The sequence below is a fragment of the Lemur catta genome, chromosome 12 (genome assembly GCF_020740605.2).
Source record: "Lemur catta isolate mLemCat1 chromosome 12, mLemCat1.pri, whole genome shotgun sequence".
In the NCBI taxonomy this organism is placed as follows: domain Eukaryota; kingdom Metazoa; phylum Chordata; class Mammalia; order Primates; family Lemuridae; genus Lemur; species Lemur catta.
The window spans coordinates 22587357-22608764 of NC_059139.1; the positions used below are offsets into that span (position 1 = coordinate 22587357).

At 37.3% G+C, this 21408-nt stretch overlaps 1 protein-coding gene across 6 annotated transcripts in view; it reads left to right on the forward strand.

The window, feature by feature from the left end:
• The window catches only part of SPEF2 (sperm flagellar 2), a 194443-nt gene that overhangs the window by 103358 nt on the left and 69677 nt on the right, over positions 1-21408 (forward strand). For 5 of the 6 annotated variants that reach the window (XM_045565587.1, XM_045565583.1, XM_045565586.1 and 2 more), the window contains 5 exons: positions 2852-2960; positions 3956-4113; positions 8341-8511; positions 11905-11979; positions 16829-16977. In XM_045565587.1, the coding sequence (XP_045421543.1) occupies positions 2852-2960; positions 3956-4113; positions 8341-8511; positions 11905-11979; positions 16829-16977 (662 nt within the window). The remainder of the gene's footprint in view (positions 1-2851; positions 2961-3955; positions 4114-8340; positions 8512-11904; positions 11980-16828; positions 16978-21408) is intronic. The other variant, XM_045565585.1, reaches the window with a different exon arrangement.

The window sequence follows — 21408 nt, forward strand, 5'->3', positions numbered from 1 at the left end:
CCAACTTGCACAACTTTTGAATAGTGATACCATTCACTCAGGTAATGTGAAAAGAAACACATAGAATTTCTTTCGGAACACGCTGAGCTTGAAGTGCCTGTGGGACCCTCAAGCTAAGTTGTACAGAGAACGGGTCTATAAATGGATCTCGATGTCAGAAAGGAAGTGTTCTACTAAAGCTTAGAATTGTAAAGTGAGGAAAATCATTTAGGAAGAAGAGCGAATGGAAAAATAAGGATCCAGGGTGACATCCCAAAATGTCAAAATTTAGTGGGGAGAGCAAAGGAAGAAGTGTTTAGAAGCAGCAGCTAGATAGAGAGGAAGAAAGCTAGATATTAGATGTAGAAGTATCTCATAAGCCAGGGAAGAACAGATTTTTCAAGACAAAAGTGTGTCCAATCCCTCTCTCAGGCCAGCAGCAGCCTGGGCCGGGTGTGGGAGCCTAGTCACTAAGGTCGGGTGCAGAATGCTGTCCTGCAATGCTTGGGGTCCATGGAGAAGCCTGAAAAAGAACATCACGGGGAAGCACATATACCCAAAGCCAGGTTAGCTGCAAAGACTGAGCATCAGTCCAGCCAGGGCTAGGCAGGGAGGAATGGTCCAGACTCAAAGCCAATAGGCAGGAGACGGAGGACTTAAGGAGAGGGAATAGCCATTGTGGGAGTAAAAGGCTGTGTCAGGATGGAGGAGTAGGTGGCTACTTCTGCTCTTTAGCCATTGGTCAGCCTGAGAGAGTGCAACAATGTTCATAATGTGAGAAGTGCAGACAGGCTTTGAGTGCAGGCTCTGGAAGCTTACCTTTTGCAGCTAATGGTGACTGAAAAGGAATGTGAGGGGATTCTGGGACTGATAATGTTTGTTTCTTGGTCTGGGTGCTGACTGTTTTCAATTTGTGTATTTATTCATGCAGCTGTATGTTCATGTGTGCATTCTTTTCAGCAGCTATAATTCAACTAGGAGTATAAAAATTAAAAAGAAGTCCAGAATCTGGAGTCAGATTGACTGGAATCAAATCCCTTCCCTACCATTTATGAACTGTGCAATTAAGGGCCAATTATAGAATCGCAATCCTACTCCACAAGTTTTGTGTTGAACATAGAATAACATAATATGTGTAAAAGCATTTAAGAATTGTGTGTTAAATTTCACCTATAAGTGCTAAAAAGAAATCAAGTAAGATAAGGACTGAAACGTGTCCATTGGCTTTGGCATTTTTGATGACGGGAATGAGAGCTGTTTGTGTGGAGTGAGGCAGGGGAGGGATGGATTGCAGGGGTTGAGGCCTGAAGGGAAGCTGCAGTGGTGGGGGGTGTGTAAGTGGGCACAATTAGCAATGAGCTTATCTCTGAAAGAAGGGAAGCCCATGGTGACAGGGCATTTGTTACCTTTTTAGTTCTCTCTCTCTCTCTCTCTCTCTCTCTCTGTCTCTCTTATTTAAGGAAAGGGGCTATATATATGAAAGAGTTTAGCGGATTTTTGAGCCAGGAGATTAGTGAGAATAAAGATTATGTATTTTTCTTTAGCCATGTCTCCCAGTGTTAAGTCTTAAGGAGGAGAGAGATCATCTAAGCCTGGTGTAGCTGAAAGACACAGAAATTGAAGTTGTTAAGAGGCAGAGAGCACTTGAAGTATTCAATCATGCAATCTAGGTTTGATAGAAAATACAAAGTGAAGTCAGGATAATGCTGGCAAATTTGAGGAAAATGATGTAGGAATTTAGGGATTGGATGACATTGAAGAGATTCATCAGCTACACAGGAGTGCTAGATGGACGGGAGTTTGTGCCAGGAGTACAGGTCATTAAGATTGCAAAGATGGAACCATTCAGGGTGATCACAAAATCCAGTAGCCATGGTAGTGAGTGCCGGAAGTGGAGAGAAGGTGAAGGGACCAGTGCCTGGGTGGAGTTTGCAGAGAGAGGAATGCTGATTCATGTGCTGTAGTCCTTGATAAATATGAGGTAGTGATCATGAGATGGTGCATGATAGCATCTCCTGAGAAGAGCTCCCAAAATATTCTTCAGTCACCCATTCTGATGTCAGTAATCCTTGGATTTTATAAATAACCTTAAAGCATCATTCTATATTCTAAATCCATTTCCTCTTGTTCCAGCATGAATGTAGATGGAGAACAACTGATTACTATATCCTGGGACGGGCCTTCATTTTCTTGAAATCTATTAATTCACTCTTCAACATTCTCTTGCATTGATAAATCTAATTTCTTTTAATCTAGTTCAAGGCTTTCTTTCCTCTCTGTGGACATGATTTTCCATTTATCCTAAGTTTGTGAGTATTCTGGGTTTTCCAGAATAGGATTTAATCAGAGCTGCTGAGATTGTTTTTTTGTTTGTTTTTGGTCTCTTTGGGTCTATTCCTTTATGTCTATTCTATAGGGAGATGTTAAGGTCCACAAAGAAATATAATTATTTTATTGTATTGTAATATAATGTCAACAAATAATTTTATGCATGTGTGAATTTATGGCTACCTTATTATTTTACTTTTAACACATCACAGTGTTAAATTTTCTAATTCTTTACAAGTTAATTATCAGTGATGACCCATTATTTTTCATTCTCGTCTGTTCATAGTCAATCCTGAGATCCTCTACATTGACACTACAGCTTCTCTTTAATGTGGTTTCCTAATTTCCCCTAATTTCCAGGAAGAATTTGAATTCTTATCACAAAATTATACTCTTTCAACATCTTTTTAAAACAGTTTTAAGTAATGTCGGGCCAAATATAGGACCATATCTATTTGACATCTTGCATAAGTGTATTTTAGCAGTAAGTAGCAACTTTGACTGGTTTTGAAAATTATCTAATTAAATAATTTTCATACTGTAGCTGAAGAATTTTCACATAAAATTGCTCACGAAGATATCAATCAACATGTAGCTGCTGAAAACCAAGATATGCATGGGGACCAGAATTTGAGAGACCAAATTCACCATAGGTTAGTTTTTTACTAAATGCCCTTCTTCTTATTTCTTGCCCTTTGAACAGAATGACAATTAGTCACTTTGCAATCATCAGATCTAGAAAAAAAGGTATATTTCATAGTATGCAATCTTTTTAGATAAAACAAAACTAAGTAGTTTTGATGATGAATGAAATATTTATGTGCTAACTTTCATATTCAGAGAACAAGCTATTATAGTCTGAGGAAAGAAGAATTAAATCAGGCAACACTTCCTTTTACACGAACTTACAAGTTAATTATATGGAATCCTAATTTAGCCCTCATTAAGGAAATGCCAGTGAAGAACGTGAAACTTCAAAGAGCTAACCATCAGACTAGAGAGTGTAAACTACTTCTGTTTCGCTAAAATAAAGTTATATGGCATTCTTTTAGTTGTGTGCAATTTGCCATTGGAAAAGAAAATTTAGACGAAATTAGACTATTTTATGAAACCCTGAGAAATCTAACGGTAGAAAGTAAACCAGGGGAGAATAATTTGAGCTACATTAAGGCTGTCTACTCTCCAGAAAAAAAAGTTTCAAGAATCATTCCAAAAATACTTTGGAGTAAAGCAAATAAATATGAACCATCTATACTTACTCAAAGATCTCTTCAATTTCTATCTCTAAGAAAAAAAAGTAGATGACCTCAGTGGATCAGGCTGCAGCTACCATCAGAAGAATACTCTGTTATTGTATCATGAGTACAGATGATATTCCCTTAGATTTTTACTTAAAAAACCTGAACTTTTACTAAAGATTTCCTGAATTGGTGAAATTTTCCTCTTATTTACTCTTTTACACATCTTTAAAAAATGGCTATAACCTATTATTTACTTTCCATTGCTTACAGATTTATTTAAGTTTCTTTTTCAGATTCAACTATATTGGCAGACTGTTTTATTGTTTTTATATCAAATAAATTATGCTTAATGTCACTGAAATCTTTCAATCAATGTGAGATATTCATATAATATTTTGATTTTGCAGAATTATAGGCTTCTTGGACAACTGGCCTTTATTGGAGCAATGGTTTTCAGAGCCAGAAAATATTTTGATAAAAATCAATGCTGAAGTAGATAAAGAGTCTTTACACCAAACAGTAAAAGAAATTTTTATGACTGAAATAGTGAAAAAAAAGAATAAAGGTAATGTAACTACATGTGTGGTTTTAATGAGTTTAGAAGGCAAGAAAAGTGTGATTGCAAGGTTCTCTCTTATATTTGAATTATACTGTCTACAAGTGCATTCTACTTCTGACTTTAGCTTTCTGCTGCTTATGTTTCTGAACAAAAGATTTTTATTTTCTTATAATTTAATTTAATTTAATCAAAGAGAGATTATGTCACTGAAAGCATTGCTTTCATGTAAAAATAATAACCAAAACAAACAAACAAAAAAAGAATTAAGGGTGCTATAGAGAAGGGTAAAGATTTCAATTTGTTAATTTCAGCAATATAAGGAAACAGTGTGTGAATTTTTTTAGGATGGAAAACACTAGGCAATTAATTTTCCCCAAATCTACATATTTTGTTATGAATTTATTGATTATTAATTACTTATTTATTAGCCTATTGCTAGGGTATATCTCACTCACATGAAACCATCCAGGACTCCTTCCTCCTTTATTCAGCCAGTTATAATTGCCCACTAACTTTTTATGGTATTATTGGAAAATTTTATTGAAAGGGATCTTAAGCTGAGGGCAATGCCAGATTTCCACTGGGATTTTGCCTTTGAGAAGTGACTTGAGAAATAAATATTTCCTTTTTGTTTATCTATCACTCCTAATTATATTGGCAACTATAGTTTCTTGGTATAATAAAAATGGTCAAAGTTAATATCAGAAGGATTCTTAAGTTGCCTTGATAGCACTTTGTCTCCTGTCACTGGATTTATGACCTAACTACCATGATGTATCAGTTAAGTGACATTAAAATAGCGCATAAGTATGAGCCACAATCACCATGGGGATGCAGGAGCTCACATTTAGAAAGATAAGGTCCTACATCTAAATATCTACTCCATAAAAATGCCAATGTAAAGCTTTCAGACAAAACAAAAACCAATTGTATAGTATTTTAAAAGGCTTACCATGTCACTTGACAGAAAGTAGGCTGAGAAGTGTGAGGAGACCTTCCACCGCAATCTCACAGTCTTGGTTGGGAGGCAGAACCAAACTAATTCTAACTTGTAAGGGCTTAAAGCTACAGGTTAGGATCAGTTAGTTTTTACCAGCTACCAGACTCCACTTTAATATTTTTCTAAAGATTTTGCATTCTAGGCCAGGCGTGGTGGCTCACGCCTGTAATCCTAGCACTCTGGGAGGCCGAGGCGGGTGGATCGCTCAAGGTCAGAAGTTCGAGACCAGCCTGAGCAAGAGCGAGACCCCGTCTCTACTAAAAAAAATAGAAAGAAATTATCTGGCCTACTAAAATATATATATATAGAAAAAAATTAGCCGGACATGGTGGTGCATGCCTGTAGTCCCAGCTACTGGGGAGGCTGAGGCAGTAGGATCGCTTGAGCCCAGGAGTTTGAGGTTGCTGTGAGCTAGGCTGACGCCACGGCACTCACTCTAGCCTGGGCAACAGAGTGAGACTCTTTCTCAAATTAAAAAAAAAAAAAAAGATTTTGCATTCTAATCACTAACTACATTTATAGACTCAACTATCCCTTAAGGTTTATATTCCAATCAGTTAAGTACCATAACAAATATTTAATCATTAAAACAATAGTGTACCTACCTCAGTGCTCTGTATTAAACATTCTGATGAAGTTAAAGGAAATAAAATGATGTGGTACTTCTGTAATATTCTGATATGAAAAAATGACCATAATACACTAAGTAGGAAAAAGCAGGTTATGTATAAAATAGTCTGTTTTTTTAAAAATTATATGTGTATTTATATATGTATTAAATATATATGCACAGAAAAGAGTCTGATAGTATGAACAGTAATTGATGGTGGGTGAAGGAGAAGGGAAGAGAGGCTTAACAGCCAATTCCTCTTTCTATTTGTTTGTCTTAATTCTTGGGTTTTTTAAAACAATAATTATGTTTTACTTTTATAATCAGAAAAAAACAAACAAACCCTAATTTCCACTTAGAAAGGTCATCTAATAGAATGAAACCTCCTTGCTTGCTGAATTGAAAAGAATGATCTAAGGCTGCGGTCCCCAACCCCCAGGCCACAGACTGGTACTGGTCCGTGGCCTGTTAGGAACCAGGCCACACAGCAGGAGGTGAGCAGTGGCGCGAGTGAGCGAAGCTTCGTCTGTATTTACAGCTGTTCCCCATTGCTTGCAGCACCACATAAGCTCTGTGTCCTGTCAGATCAGCAGTGGCATTAGATTCTCACAGCAGCGTGAACCCTACTGTAAACTGCATGTGCAAGGGATCTAGGTTGCACGTTCTTTATGAGACTCTAATGTCTGATGATCTGAGGTGGAGCTGCGGCGGTAATGCTAGTGCTGGGGAGCAGCTGCAAGTACAGATTATCATTAGCCGAGAGGTTTGACTGCACAATAAATGTAATGTGCTTGAATCATCCTAAAGCCATCCCCCACACCCAAAGTCCGTGGAAAAATTGTCTTCCATGAAACCAGTCCCTGGGGCCAAAAAGGTTGGGAATCGCTGACCTAAGGGCAAATGGAACATATGTACAGAGAGTAGTCATACAAGAATGCAGGCATTCATTGTCAGTGGCACAGTCAGTAAAGCTGTGGGCATTTGCATGTGGAGGGCTAGAAAGGCTGGGGCAGTTGAGGAGCATGTGCTAGGAAGGGTGAAACTGCATTATAAAAGGAAAAGAGGTATGGCAATGATGGGAGCCTGCAAAGAGGAAAATCAGCCATGCTCCATTCCTCGATGCATTTGGACTGACTGTCTCCTTTGCCTGGAACACTCTTCCATCAGATATCCAGATATCCACTTTGGCTTCTTCATGTCTTTGCTCATATGTCACCTCCTGGGTGGCCCTACCCAATTTAGCTCTCTCTGAAACTTCAAAAGCTCCCCTACCTACCGCATTCCTTATCTCTCTTCCTCTGTTCTATTTCTTTTCTCAATAGCACTTATCACCTTCTAATCTCTTACACATTAACTTATTCGTCATAATTATGGTTTGCCTCCTACCACTACAGAGTAAAGCTTCATAAGGCCATTGATTTTTCTCTGTTTTGTTTTATTATTCTATCTCCAGGAACCAAGACTATGCCTATTGTTGTTCATAATAGTTATTATTATCATTAGTAGTAGTCGTAGTTTTACTTTATTGTTGTAGTCCCTCCTATTCTTCAAAGCACAATTCAGGTTCAGTAAATACTTGTTGCATGAATGAATCAGTTGCTAAGGTTTGAGGACATACATACTGTGTGCATAAGTGTTTTATATTTATTTATTTATTTATTTAAGGCATTGCCACACATTTCCTTCCCTCCTCACCCTTACCTCTTCTATTACACTGCTCTTTACCATCTCTTTATATTTTTTCCCCTTGCTTTCCCACTGGAAATTTTGAAATAATCCTTTACTTTCCTCTGTCATTATTAGCTACTTGTAGATTGTTGCTTTTACATTTGGCACCCACTCACCTACCCTTTATACCTGCTTTGTACACACACATACACACCCCCACCCCTACCACCACCTTCACCTTCCCCACCATCACCACCATTCACCCTACCACCACCACCACCACCATCACCCTCTCCACCAGCACCACCCTCTCCACCACCACTACCATCATCACCATCACCATCACCACCTCCACCATCGCTACCACCACCATCTCCATTATCACCACCATCACCATCACCACCTCTACCACTACCATCACCACCCCCATTCCCACCACCATCTCTACCACTACCATCTCCACCACCACCACCAGTACCACCACTATTACCACCTCTACCTCCACCACCATCACCACCATTTCCACCACTACTGTCCTCACCATCTGCACCACCACCATTACCACCCCCACCTCCACCACCATCACCACCACCACCACTGCCATCTCTACCACCACCGTCACCACCTCCACAACCATCACTACCACCACCACCACCATCCTCACCATCTCCATCACGACCATTACCACTCCCACCTCCACCACCATCACCACCCACCACCACCATCACCATCACCACCAACAATAACATCAAGAGTCAAGGGAAACCATATTTCTGACCAGGCATAGAAGGCTTGAAATCTTAGCTTTAAGGACTAGATAATTTAAAGGAGAACCCTAAAACATGGATTAGACTTAAATCAGTAAGTGTAATTTTACATTAACTTAGGTTTCTCTTAGTTCAGATGAAATAATAGGAGTCCCTAATGAAAGTTCATTCTTATCGTCCTTTTGAAGTTGAAAAGGAATTAGAAGAAAAGGAAGCTAAGAAAAAAGCAGCAGCTTCTCTGGCTGAGCCTCCACCTCCTGCTCCTCCTCCCCCTCCTCTTGAACCAGAAAAAGAGAAGGAAATTCATCCTCAGCATAAGCCTTCAAAAACTCCTATTGCAAAAGGAAAACCACAATCAGGTGATTGACAGTATGATTTAGAACCCTGTTTGCCAGTTTCTTATTTTTACTTAGTAAAGAATTATAAATTATAGTGTGTTTATGTAGATTCAGACTTTGGGCAACTTCAATCATATGAAACAAAGCTCTACACTCAGATGAAAGTGGAAAAACCCTCTTAGTAGCTAAGAAAGTAGTTGTTACAAAGCCTGGTTCTTTACTGTGTGGGAGAGAACATGGAATCATCACACTCAGGTCTACTGATTAGAGTAAGACCACAGATGAGAAGAGGAAAGACCAGGAATAGCAAAAAGTAACTTAGAGCAGATCAAGAGAACAGATGTCTGCTAAACTGTAGAGTTACATTTGTGTGAAGAGTGAAACCATTGTAACAAAATAAAAATTAGCATAGCCAGTTTTCCACAAGAATAAGGGAAGAAATCAAAAGTTTTTGTTAGAGACAAGAATGGATATGTAACTGTAAATTTTCAGGACTATGTGATTATAAAAAGTTAGAAACTGGCACCTGGCATCTCAGTAAACATATATATTTATAGATATATTAATAAAGAGTCTGGGTGGAGAACATTTTTTAGTTTAAATTTTTTCTAGATACTTAACTGTTAAGGACCATGAGTCTACCTGCATTAAATAGTAGACATTGAATATAATGAAAACAGTAAAGTGTGTAATTGTTGTAATGCATGATATTGATAGAATGTCCATTTGGCGTGTGCATATGAAACAAATATGATTCTAGTTTCTGGTATTAGCTTTCTAAATGGCTGACTTCACAGTTTCACAAGTCTATGTAGGAATCCTTGATATGGTTTATTTCTAAACTCCATTGTCTTTCTGCTTCATGGAGATTTGAGATAGGTCTGAATTTTATTAAAAAATTAAATTTATTCATATGAAATAAAGGAATCTGTAGACTTTAATAACATATATTATGGTTTATTGAAGACCATTTTACTCCAGTAAATTAGAGCTTAACTAAAGGTAATATACATAAACCCTAAAAAATGTTTCTATCATATGAACAGTAAAACACAAAGCCATGAATTAGGTATATACCCCTTTCCCACTACTTCATTAAGAATTAGAAAAACAATTCAGAGGTCTGGAGGAAAAATGGAAATCTTTAAATTGGTTTTCAGAAATGGAGAATATAGTTTTCACAGTAGGTAAATGAGCCTAGAATTATCAAATTGGTTCTTTCACCTCTGTCTGTGGTTCTACCCACCTCTTCCCCCTCCTCACCTCGCTCACAATCAGGAGTATCTGTGTATTTAAGCAATTCCCTGAAACCAATCTCTAGTGTTTCTGATTATGACACAGTTTAGTCTTTAAGTTTCTGAAGTTTGTTTGCTAGTGTAAAATTGTATTTTTGAATATTGTGCATTGGAGGAATAATAAATCTGTTGTTGCCTCAAAGAGCGGTTGTACCTGTCTCTTTTTTCCACCAAGGGCAGGAGTAGTGCCTGATCTTTAAAAATGTGTACAAAGGTTAATCTCCAAAGGCTTAATTACCTCTGTCCAACAACAGTGCCTTCCTGATAGGAAACCTCGACGAGGGGGGCATTGATGGGGCAAAAGAGCAGATGGCACTGCCCCTACAGCTCAAGGAAGCTTGGTTAAGTGATTTTAGGGAGGGACATTTACTGCAGGTTTAAAAAAAAAAAAAAATTCACGAAAAACTTACAAATCTTGTTCAAAAGAGAACGTTTTCACAACTGAAATCCTGAGGCTGCTAAACATGCCCAACTCAAACATCCAATTACAATCTTCTGTAGAAGTTGAGATGAAAAGAGGAATTATTTACTAAAAAACAAAACAAAACATCAGGATGGAAATGGGGTAGAGGAGGCACTGTACACTGAGTCCTAACAGTCATTTTGTCCCCAAATAATTCTATACTGTATGTAGTTCTGCATTTTATATCTGCTTCAACTGCATTTAGGATTAAATTTCAAAAACTTCACAGTTATGCTCCATTGAAGGGTCTATTATCAAATCCACTATCATATGTCAGAATTTAATTCAGAACTAAAGTTCTCAGTATGACACAATAGAATGGCATTGCTCATGCTTCTATTTAAGAATATTTTTTGAGACTTCAGAATATATTTTTGGAGCTAATAAAAAAAATGAGCAGACTGCATACTACTCCTGGCAGCAATGAGACTTGCCCACAGTATTTTATGAGTTTAGTATCTTTTACTTTCTTTTTTCTGTCATCTTGTACTAAAGTTTAGAGCTAGTTAAATATTTGATTACCCAGAATATTTTTGTTAAAGAAGCTAGGAATCTATCAACACATTTTGATTGTTAAGCTTATTTCTAAAACAAAAAAAAAAAACTAATTCAAACATTTGGGTCTTCCTTCCTTCCTTCCTTCCTCCCTCCCTTTCTTCCTTCCTTCCTTCTTTCTGAGTTTGATGGTCAATTGTTTAAATGTTTAAAAGTTCTTTTAGAGAGCTTACAAAGTTCCAAGGGTAATCCTTCTCTCTGTCATTCACTTGTTTTATTTCTATGGAATCTTAGTTGTTAGATCTGAGATATTAAAATGTAAGTGATATGTGCTGTGCATTTACACATTCTATGACTATCAAATACAAAAAAATAGGTCAGATGGGGTCTCTCTCCATCACAGACATTTAAATTGCCATACGTGTCCATCCTTCCAATGGGGGAAAAAAAACAAACTATAGCGCAGAACCAAGGGAGGAAAATGACTGAATTTGGTGAATAGTGCAGGATGTAGAGAATTTTTACAAGGAATTATTATTTAAGTCATCTTATTGACCTCAGGGTCATCAGGTTCCTGTATATTTTTGAGCTAGATTCCAGGGAGTCCAGGATAAATATACTTGAACCATCCTTTGCATTACAAATTACTGTCAGTGCAAAATGCAAATGTAGAAGGCAACCAAGTGTATAGTCAAGAGAAGTTCAAGGATGCACCATATCAAAACAATATGGTCATTTAACTCTTCTTCAAACTGTTTTGGTATCATTTTTATTACAGATCTAGTCTTATTGTATAAGCACCATTCAGTTGAAATAAATCCAAATAGAGCTATGTGCTTCAGTGGACTTGTGATTAACTTTTAAAACTCCACAGTTAGTTCCATTAAAGAGTTTATGATGAAAGCCATTACCAAATATTTATATTAACATTAGGACTAAATCTCTCAGTGTGACAGAATAGTGCTATCATTCAAGAAGTTTCAATCCATAGTCTTGTCTTCAGATTAATTTTAACTCACAGTAAAGACATGAGCCATTTTATGTGGCTCACAAATGTAATGGTTTATCCTTGAGAAATAACATTTGATTGCTTAAAAAATCATATAGCCACGTCTATTGAAGTAAATAATTGATGGTATTTGTGTGTTGAATTTTGTTTAGAAACCTCACGTGGTAAGCAAGAATCTCTTCAGGAAGGAAAAGGGAAGAAAGGTGAAACTTCACTGAAAAGAAAAGGTACAACAGATAAAGATAGATATGATTACATGTAATTCTGCATTTTATAACTGCCTCAGTGAAAATAACTAGATTTTATATAGTAGTACACATTGACAACTTCTCTTAGGCATTTGTAAATTATAAGCCCTTGACAAAGAGTACAACCTCAAACTTTCTGCATCCTGCTCTTAGGAAAGGCCCTACTGAGAAAAGTGATGTTTGTAGGGGTAATTTAGAGAATATCTAATATGCAGAATATCCATTCATCATAGATATTATAGGTATTATCCTATATGGCTAAGCTACGCCATCAGAAAGTACGTGCTACACACTGAACTATATTTTCTTGGACCCTGTATTGTATGTCTTATACTGATAAGCACTTTGGGAAGAAGTCCTCAACTTTTTGGTAAAAAGTCCTCCACAACATAACATAGCAATGGAGGTGAAATTTTCATGATACACGTAATAACCTGGTATTATATTTTCTGAAGTAAAATACTATATTATGCCCACTACGTGATTTAATGGCTGTTAAATGAAATCCTAGGTGAGAAATTTTATTCAGAATCAAGGGACAGGAAAACATTTTTTCCTCTTAGTGATTAGATAATGTGTACCTCTAAATGACAGCATTTCCCTTTTGTTTTGGCTACCTGGGATGTCAAAACCAAACTAGACTCAGGCTCAGTATCTATGAAGGACCTAGATCTCAATATCTTCCTTCCAATTCCTCTTCTGGTTTTGACTTTCTATTTTAAGTTGTATTTTTCCTGATCCTAGTTTTATTTATGTTTTTTTTTTCTATTTTACTTTAACTATTTCCATGAAATAAGGGGGGCACATTTTTTAAAGTAATTTTTCTAAGTTGGTAAAAGAAAATTCCAGTCTCTAAAAGTCATAGTAGTTACATTTATGTTGAAGCTGCTATAGCTACCAATTAACTAAAGATGGAAATATAATTATGAGTACATACAGTTGACATCTTCCAAGGTAATTCAAATGGCATTGTCATGAAGTGTGTGCCTTTGTTTAACTATTCATCATAAAGCACCAATGCAGCTGCAGTCCAAGAGCGTGCAATGTTCACAAAATTATGTGTTAAAAAGATGTTTATTTTGGCATTTAAATGCATATAACTATGATTCTCAAAGAGAATCTCACCGTTCTCTGATTATATGACATAATGGGTTTATATAACTAGAGCTAGTTATTGATTTAACACTGAGATAAAAATTTAGCTAAAATTTTAAGGGCTATAATCTATGCTCAGCTCTCACTTGTTTACTAATGGAATAATTTTCACATATTACATTGCTCATCCCTTGTTTTCTCATTATCAAAAAGGACAAATGAAGGATCATCACAGAGTCATCAAAAATAGACATTAAATACACCAATGCATATTAGATATCAAATCATCAAAGTAGACATAATAAAGCACATGCTCTAACATCATCCTTAATTAAAAGCATACAGACTCCAAACAAACCATAAGCAAACACACAAGTTCAACAGTAAAATATATATATACATATATATATATTTGTGTGTGTGTGTGTGTGTGTGTGTGTGTGTAGATATAGACATAGATAGATATAGATATAGAAGCCATGTAGTTAGCTTAAATTAACTAACTCAGAGGACTTCCAAGTGGTTTTGGCTTTTATTTTGTTATTCTATTGTTTTAAATAATATTTGAAATAGGTAAACTCTCAATAGAGATTTAGTAGCCTTCCTGTTATATAGAAATGGTGTTATTTTGGCATTTATAACCGGATTTCCTTCATGGGGAAGAAGTTACATGATTGTATTTCTTAATATTTGAAATTAACACCATTGAGGGTGAACACTATTAATTATCTGTTTATCTCACAGGCTGTTTGATACCAATTACATTTAAAGCATCTCTTATGAGTTGAGGGACTATCTCTTTTCTCCTTTTTTCAAATTTCTTATTTCCTGCATTATTGTCTTTGACTCTTTAATATTCTTCTCTGCATATTAGATCAATCTCTATCCTTCTACCTCCAAAATCTTGACACTGAGGTGCCATTCACAATTGTACTTCTGGTGTTCTAAAGTGTTTCTTATCCTCTTCAATCTATTTGCCACTGTTCCATTATATTTCTTAATAAAACATTGGCTTTTCAAACATATATCCTTACCAAGGAGATGTTAATTAGGGGCTAAATGAAGAAAGTTTTCCACGATCAACTATGTTCCATGTTCAGAAAATACCAAGTTACATCATGTTAAAATGTTTTCAATTACAGCATATTTTTCTATGTTAATGTGCATCTCTAAGGAAGTGGGAGATCTCAAGACATTTTGGCTGCGGAATTCTTCTTCCTTGGAGAAGTATCTGTTGGGACCAGAGTTCTGTGGAACAAACACTTAGAAATAATGTCATCTTTGGTTCCAGTGTTCTACTCCATGTATTAGTATTAGTATTGTTCCAATGCTTGACTTCTGGCTTAACTTACAGTTTCAATTATTATAGATGCTACCAGGCCACTTAACTTAAATAAAATGTAGTATCAATGTTATAAACACAAATGACATTTAATTTGAAGGATGTGGAAGAACAGAGAAAAAAGACAAGGTGAAATGAAATTGACATAACTGGATGCATCTATGAGAGCAATGGCTCTTAAAGTGTGGTCTCTGGACCAGCAGCATCTGAAACACCTGGGAACTTGTTAGAACTACAGATTCTCTGCCCCACCCCAGACCTACGGAATCTGCAAGCTCCAGGATTGGGGCCCAAGAGTTTGTGTTTTAACAAACCCTCCAAAGGATTCTGATAATCATTAAAGTTTGAGAACTACTCTACTGGAGCCCAAGGCTCACTGCCCTATTAGACCCATTGGAAAATCAGAAAAATTCAATTACTTCTTGTGTCTTATTTATAGTATACCTCTTCTCCCAAATACTTAAGTTGGATTACATTAAAAACACCTGTACATAATAACACTCTTAAAATAGAAATAAAAATACAAAGCCCTGAAATGAGGGAATTAGCATGTCCAGCTCAAGGACACATGCTTATTGTGATGACTCATTAAACTCAGAACAACTTGGGTTGACAAGATGAAGAAGGAAGCAGGATGGGTTTAAGCTCTTCCAGATAAATTTCTAAAATAGATTTTTATCACTGGGGACCTTGAACCAGTATGTGGCACAACGTACAAGGTCTTAATAGGTTTTATAGCAAATGTAATGTGTATTGGGTTTTATCCAAAGGTTGATGCATATCCAAAAGTTGATGATTAATTTATGATTATGGTTCAGGTAGTGAAATTCAACCACAATCTTCTTTTATAATACAACCCATAATCACAATAACAAACTCCCTCTTATGTAGTACCTATTATGAGCCAGGTGCTACACAAGGTAATTTACATATATAATAATCTCACTAAATTCTCTCAGTCACCTATGAAGTAGAAATTATCATTTTACTACTTCAAAGATGAAGAGAGTCAAAATACATAAACAAGTATTTTGTTAGGAACTGTTAACCTATGAGAATGGAAATTTGAGCCTCTTCACTCTTCTGGAAATGTAGTCTGTACTCCCACATTAATTTGGAGCACAAAACTTCTCATAGCTTCCCTGGATTTTGCCTTTTGTTAGAGAAATTCATCTAAGGTGGTCATAGAATTATCACTTGGACTTCACTAGATATTCATGTCGAAGGATGAAAAGTCATCATATAGAAATGTGTATCAAATTAAGAACATTTTCAGTTACTGCCTGACCAAAGATTCACTTAAACTTTTCTAAATTTTCAAAAATTTAGATACAACTTCAGATCTATGGATAATGGATACTGTTTTTAAACACCTAAACTGTCCACAAGACAATTAACAATTCCTTCTTTACTTATAATCTACTTATTTTTAACTAATGTAAGAATGGAAGATGTATTTGCTTTTCTAAACAGCATTAACATTTAATGATACTCATTAAAGACATATATTTTGGGGAAAGAAAGTGCTCCCAGTTCTACAGGTGTTTTTAAACTTCATTTAAAAATTCCGATAATTAATCTAAAGGTAAGTGGAATTTTAAACTGAGTGAATTTCCAAACTGTAATAACCTTGATCCTTTCAGGGAATATTGGTGCTCTCACTTAACAAATCTAGATTTCCTTCTTAATGATGTCAGGGAAAGTGAAGTGTATGTCAGTTTGAATTCTGAATTGAAAATTAGACTTCCTCCTCCTCCTTTGCTCCCTTCTCATTTGCCTTTACACCACTCCCCTTCCTTCCCTTTCCCCTTCCCTTCTCATTCTCTCTCATGCCTTGACTCAGCCAGGCTCATGGCCCAGCAACTACCTTGATCCTTATTCCCTGACTACAACAAGGAATATAATTTCCCCCAGAAACCCTGTATCTCCCGTGGGGCTGTGGGGATATTCAGGAGGCTGAGTACCCCCCTTCTTTCTGTCATTCAGGATAGAGAGTTTAATTTGCCAGTTTTTGCAATAAGAAATGAAATACACTTTGCTCTAGAGTCTAAACTATATAAGAGTTACATGTTCATTGTGGAAGCAAAGCAGAGAAGAAAACAAAATATCAGGTTGTTTTTAATAGCCATTTGGAAAAGAGTTGGATTGCTTACAAAGAAAGCAACTCACTATTATTAGTACCATTAGTACCATTAGTATTATTAGTTAATTTCGAGGCTGTGGAAAATGAGGCTTTTTCTTAAATTTTTGATTTGATAAGACTGCCCAAAAGGAGCTTAAAAAGTAGTTAATGAATTGCTGAAGTTTATAGCAATGATATATTTATTGAACCACCAGAATTCTGTCCCATTCGTCTACTTGTATTGGAGTAATTTGATATGCATATTTAAGGTTCTCCTAAAGGAAAATCGCCAGGAGGAAAAACACCACTAAAGAAATCACCTGTCAGCTCTGCAGATATATCACCTACTCCAGTAGTGCCACCACCACCTAAGCCAGGATCAGAAGAATGGGTCTATGTGGATGAACCAATTCCTGAGGTATGGCAGTTTAGAACCAAGCTGGTAGAATCCATTCTTTCTCCTATTTGTAGTAAGATTCATACCATTATTTGCAACATCTAGAAGGCCTTTCATATCTGGTAATATATATATATATTCATTAAAAAGCTGAGATGATATTTTTTTAAGAGACTACTCATTGAATGACATCCCATCCTTTTTCCTCCTCACATAAGTTTCTGAGTCATGCTTTGAACTACAGTTCAAAGTGCTAAACCCAAGGGAACAAGTGGGTTCTGTGAGGACCAATTTTCTCCCTGAGGACAAGCAGAGATGCAGTTTCCTGGAAGAATGACTTCCCCAGGACTCATATCCAGCAAATATCTAGCCCTCTATCCATGTTCTAATACCCACATCATAATGCTTTTTAGTGAAGTTTAACCTCTGACTTTTCAGAAGTGGGAGAACATTTTTGAAAGTAACTCAATCAGTAATAGAACAACAGCTCTCTGACCCAACAGCTTTAACTAGGTATGCTAGTGTAAGCCAGGGAGATGACCCAGGGGAACCCTGGGAGCTCCACCCAGCTCATTGTTCTCTGACAACTGCAAGGCCCAGTCACCACCTAGGCACTTCTGGTTGCTTTAGAAGATAAATCCTTGGGAAAATCACACAGAATGGTCCTTCCTTTAAAACTTCTTAAAAGACAAAAGAGTCCTTTTGAAAAGAATAGGTCCCCGTCTCCTCCATTCCAGTCCCCGGTGATCTCTTACTCTGATGAGCTCAGCAAGGACCATCTGTGCCAGGCAATTTAGACTCAATTATGAAATGGAGCAATTCTGGGGTTGCTGTTATTATTGAGCTTTCCTAGGAATATGTCTTATCTCCCAAATTAGATCATAAACTCTTTGGGGAGGGTAGGAACATGTGGAACAATTCATTGTATTCAGCACAAACACAGTACAGAGTGTATGACAGATTCTTGATAGGTCCCTAACGAATTAATTAATTAGCATTGAGGATGAAATTAGAACTGAAAATATTTGAAGATGAGAACATTAAATGATACAATTATGGATATTTATAATTGACATCACTCAGCTAAACAGAAGCTACTTTATATATATTATGTATACATATATACACACACACACACACACACACACACAAACTGTCATAGAAGCAGGATATAGAATAGAAGTGGTTTCTGGGAAGGAGGTAAAATTAAAATGGTATTATTTGGTAAGGGATGGGGATTGCAGGGCAAAAATACCAAAATCCAATCCTTAACTCCAAACCTTGAAGTCCTTGAAATCCATAGAGGACGGGAGGGAAACAGAGGATAGGAATTAAAAAAAAAATTAACACTGAGATATGGTACCAGCTCACATGTAGATCTTCTAGCAGTCGGGATTCTGGCAATAAACAGATGATAATTTGAGGAGAGTAGAATAAAGGACTATTTAAAATGTGTAGGTAGTAAGTATGGAAATCTACAAAGATTAGATTATCTACGATCCCCCTCGCCCCCCACCCCCACCAGCAAGGGACAGCTGGGGGTTGTGCTGGCCCCTAGGCCTGAGGAGGTGAAGAAAAGGAGCAGATCCCTGGGCCTCAAGAGGACTCCTGCGCACAGAGGCCATCTGACAGGAGCTGTGGCTTCCTGCAGAGGGGGAGCAGCGTCCCACAGTGACCCGCAGAGAGGAGTAGGAAAACACTCTCCCCAAGAAGATGGACAGCAAGGGAGCTTCCTGGCTGAGTTTCCATATGTTAACCTCCCAGGGCACTGAGCAGGGTGAAGGATAGGAAATTGGTCTGGAGGGACATGGGGAGATACGCAGCACAGACCTCTGCTTGCCTAAGACCGACAATGTAGGGGAGAACTTTCTCTCCAGCAAAGCAGGCCACGTGGTCCAGTCTATTTCTTTTCCACTCTAGACTTCCCACACCTGAGCTGCAGAGCTGACTTCTCAGGGAAGGGGAAGACAGATGCCCATTAAATTTGGATTCCAGATAAACAACAAATTTATCTAGGCATCTTGTACATTATCTGGTAACACTATTTCTAGACCTCCTGAGGACCCCAGGTCTCCACTTTACTTCAATAGACACATAGAGGGAAAGAGAGAGAGAGAGAGAGAAAAGAGAGATTGTTTCCACATCTGGCTTTCTTGGGCAACAGCCAAATGTGAGGAGAGCCTAGGGCCCCCCTTTGCTGATTACCAGGGAAGGTGCAATTAGAATCAAGGAGGCAGTCAGAGCAAGAGGTCTTTGCTTTCCACCCTGTGAAAGCACAAGAAAAGACCCTTGTGGAGAGGATTCCAGGAAAGAGGCCCCCTCAGTGCCCTCACTCACATTCAGCCAGACCGTAGCAACCCCCCTCGTCTTCCTCCTCATCGTCGTCCTCCTCCTCCTCCTCAGAGGCTGAAGCTGGGCCCAGGGGCCACAGGGCCATGTGTGCTGAGTTTGGAAACCCATCCTTTCTCAGGAGGCTGATAGACATGGTACTCTTCTGCCAAAAGTATAGCTCAGGTTAAAGCAGAGTTTCTAATCAATTCTCTACTGGCTTTGCTGATAGTTTCAACACTCAAAATATAGGGGAAGCTATGGGGGCTTCTCCTTTGGATTTAGTACTGACCAACCAATATGGATAGTTGGGTGAATGAAAATGGTTAATAATTTCGGAGAAATTACTAATAAGGAATATATAATAGTGAAAGAAGAATCTGGTAGAACGTATGTGCCCTAGTTATCAGGAAAGCATATTTCAAACCTATAGTGAAATCATAATCTGGACTCTAAAGGGGAATATGACTAGGAGAAATGGATGGGCTCAAAAAATATACATATATTGTATATATATAAAATATATATGCATAAAATATATACACATATATGCACATATAAATATATACACACATATGTAATATACATATAATATAATATATACATATATAGAATATATACATAATACATATATACACTATATATAATATATATTTTATATATATGTATATGTGTGTGTATATATAATATATCTGACCTTATAATCCTAATTAAGTTTAAAAAGAAAGTAATATGACCTCCCTGGGTTTTTTTGGGGGGTGGTTCCAAATCTCAAAGAATTAGGGAAAATTATGGAAGGAAAGTAATTTAATGAGTGTCAAGCTCATTATAGACATTCAAATGTTGAAAGAATACAGTTAAGGTTATTTATAAAAATTATCGCCAAAATGACAAATAAAAAAAGATTTTGTAGTTAAATTATCTAAGGAGATGATAAAAGACTAAAAATAGGAACCCATGCGTTGTGATTGGTCTGCCTACATTCAAATCCCAGCTCTATGACTCAGCAGCTGCATGTCCTTGTACCAGCTGCTTATCCTCTGTTGCCTCATTTGCCTCGTCTTTAAATGGGGAGAGTAATAGAAACCAATCTCGTAGGTCATTGTGAGAATTTAATGAGTTAGTACACATAAAGCCCTTTGAACAGTATCTGACACCAAGTAAGTTCTCAATAAGTATTAGGTGTTTGGGGAATAGAATATTGAAATGAATCATAGACACTTGTCAGGAGGCCCCTGTACTACTCTACACAAGAGCTGACAAGGGCCTGAATGAGGACAATGACATTGGGAAGGAGGGGAGAAAGGGAGAGAATCAGGGAAGAGTTCAGGAACTGGGTCTTACCCACCTCTCAGACATCATCGTCCTTCAGTCCTGCTCTGTTCCACCAAGCTCTACCCACACAAACCTGCATTCTGTCCTGTAAATATGCCAAGAAGATTCCCACCACGGTGCCTTTGCACCTGCTATTTCTTCTGCTCAGAGTGCTCTTCCCCTAAATCTTCCTTCTCCTCAGTGCCAACTCCAGTGCCACCTAAACAAAGAGGCCCTCCCTCACCACCCAGAAAAAGCAGCACCTCTATCACGTCACAGCACTTAGTAAAGGAATTACTTTTTTATTAGCTTATTGAATTGCTTAGGTCTTTATTTACCTTCTTAATGATTTACTCAATTACTTATGACTTCTTTACTGTTTCCCATCTCCCACCAGAATATAAGCTTCTAAAGCCACAGACCCTGCCTTATTTGCCATAAAACTCCTAGTCCCTAGAACAATGCCTACCTACATAGAGTGACTACTCAATGAATAATTCCTGGTTGGTTTACTCATTGGCTTGGACAAAGTGAGACACTTAAATAGTGACAGAATGGCTTAAACTGGATCTCATATATCCTGAATCCCAGTCTAGCTCTCTCCTTGCTAGTGATACCTGTCTTCAAATATTCGACAGGCTATCATAGGGAAGACAGTAGGTATAGTCTGTCCTTCTCCAAGGGGAATAGCTAGGGCTGATAAGTGGAAACTGCAGAAAGGCAAATTTCTGCTTAACACAAGGAAAAATTTTCCAATAACATGAGTTGTACATCACTGGAGGGGACTGCCTTGAAATATCATTCTTCAGG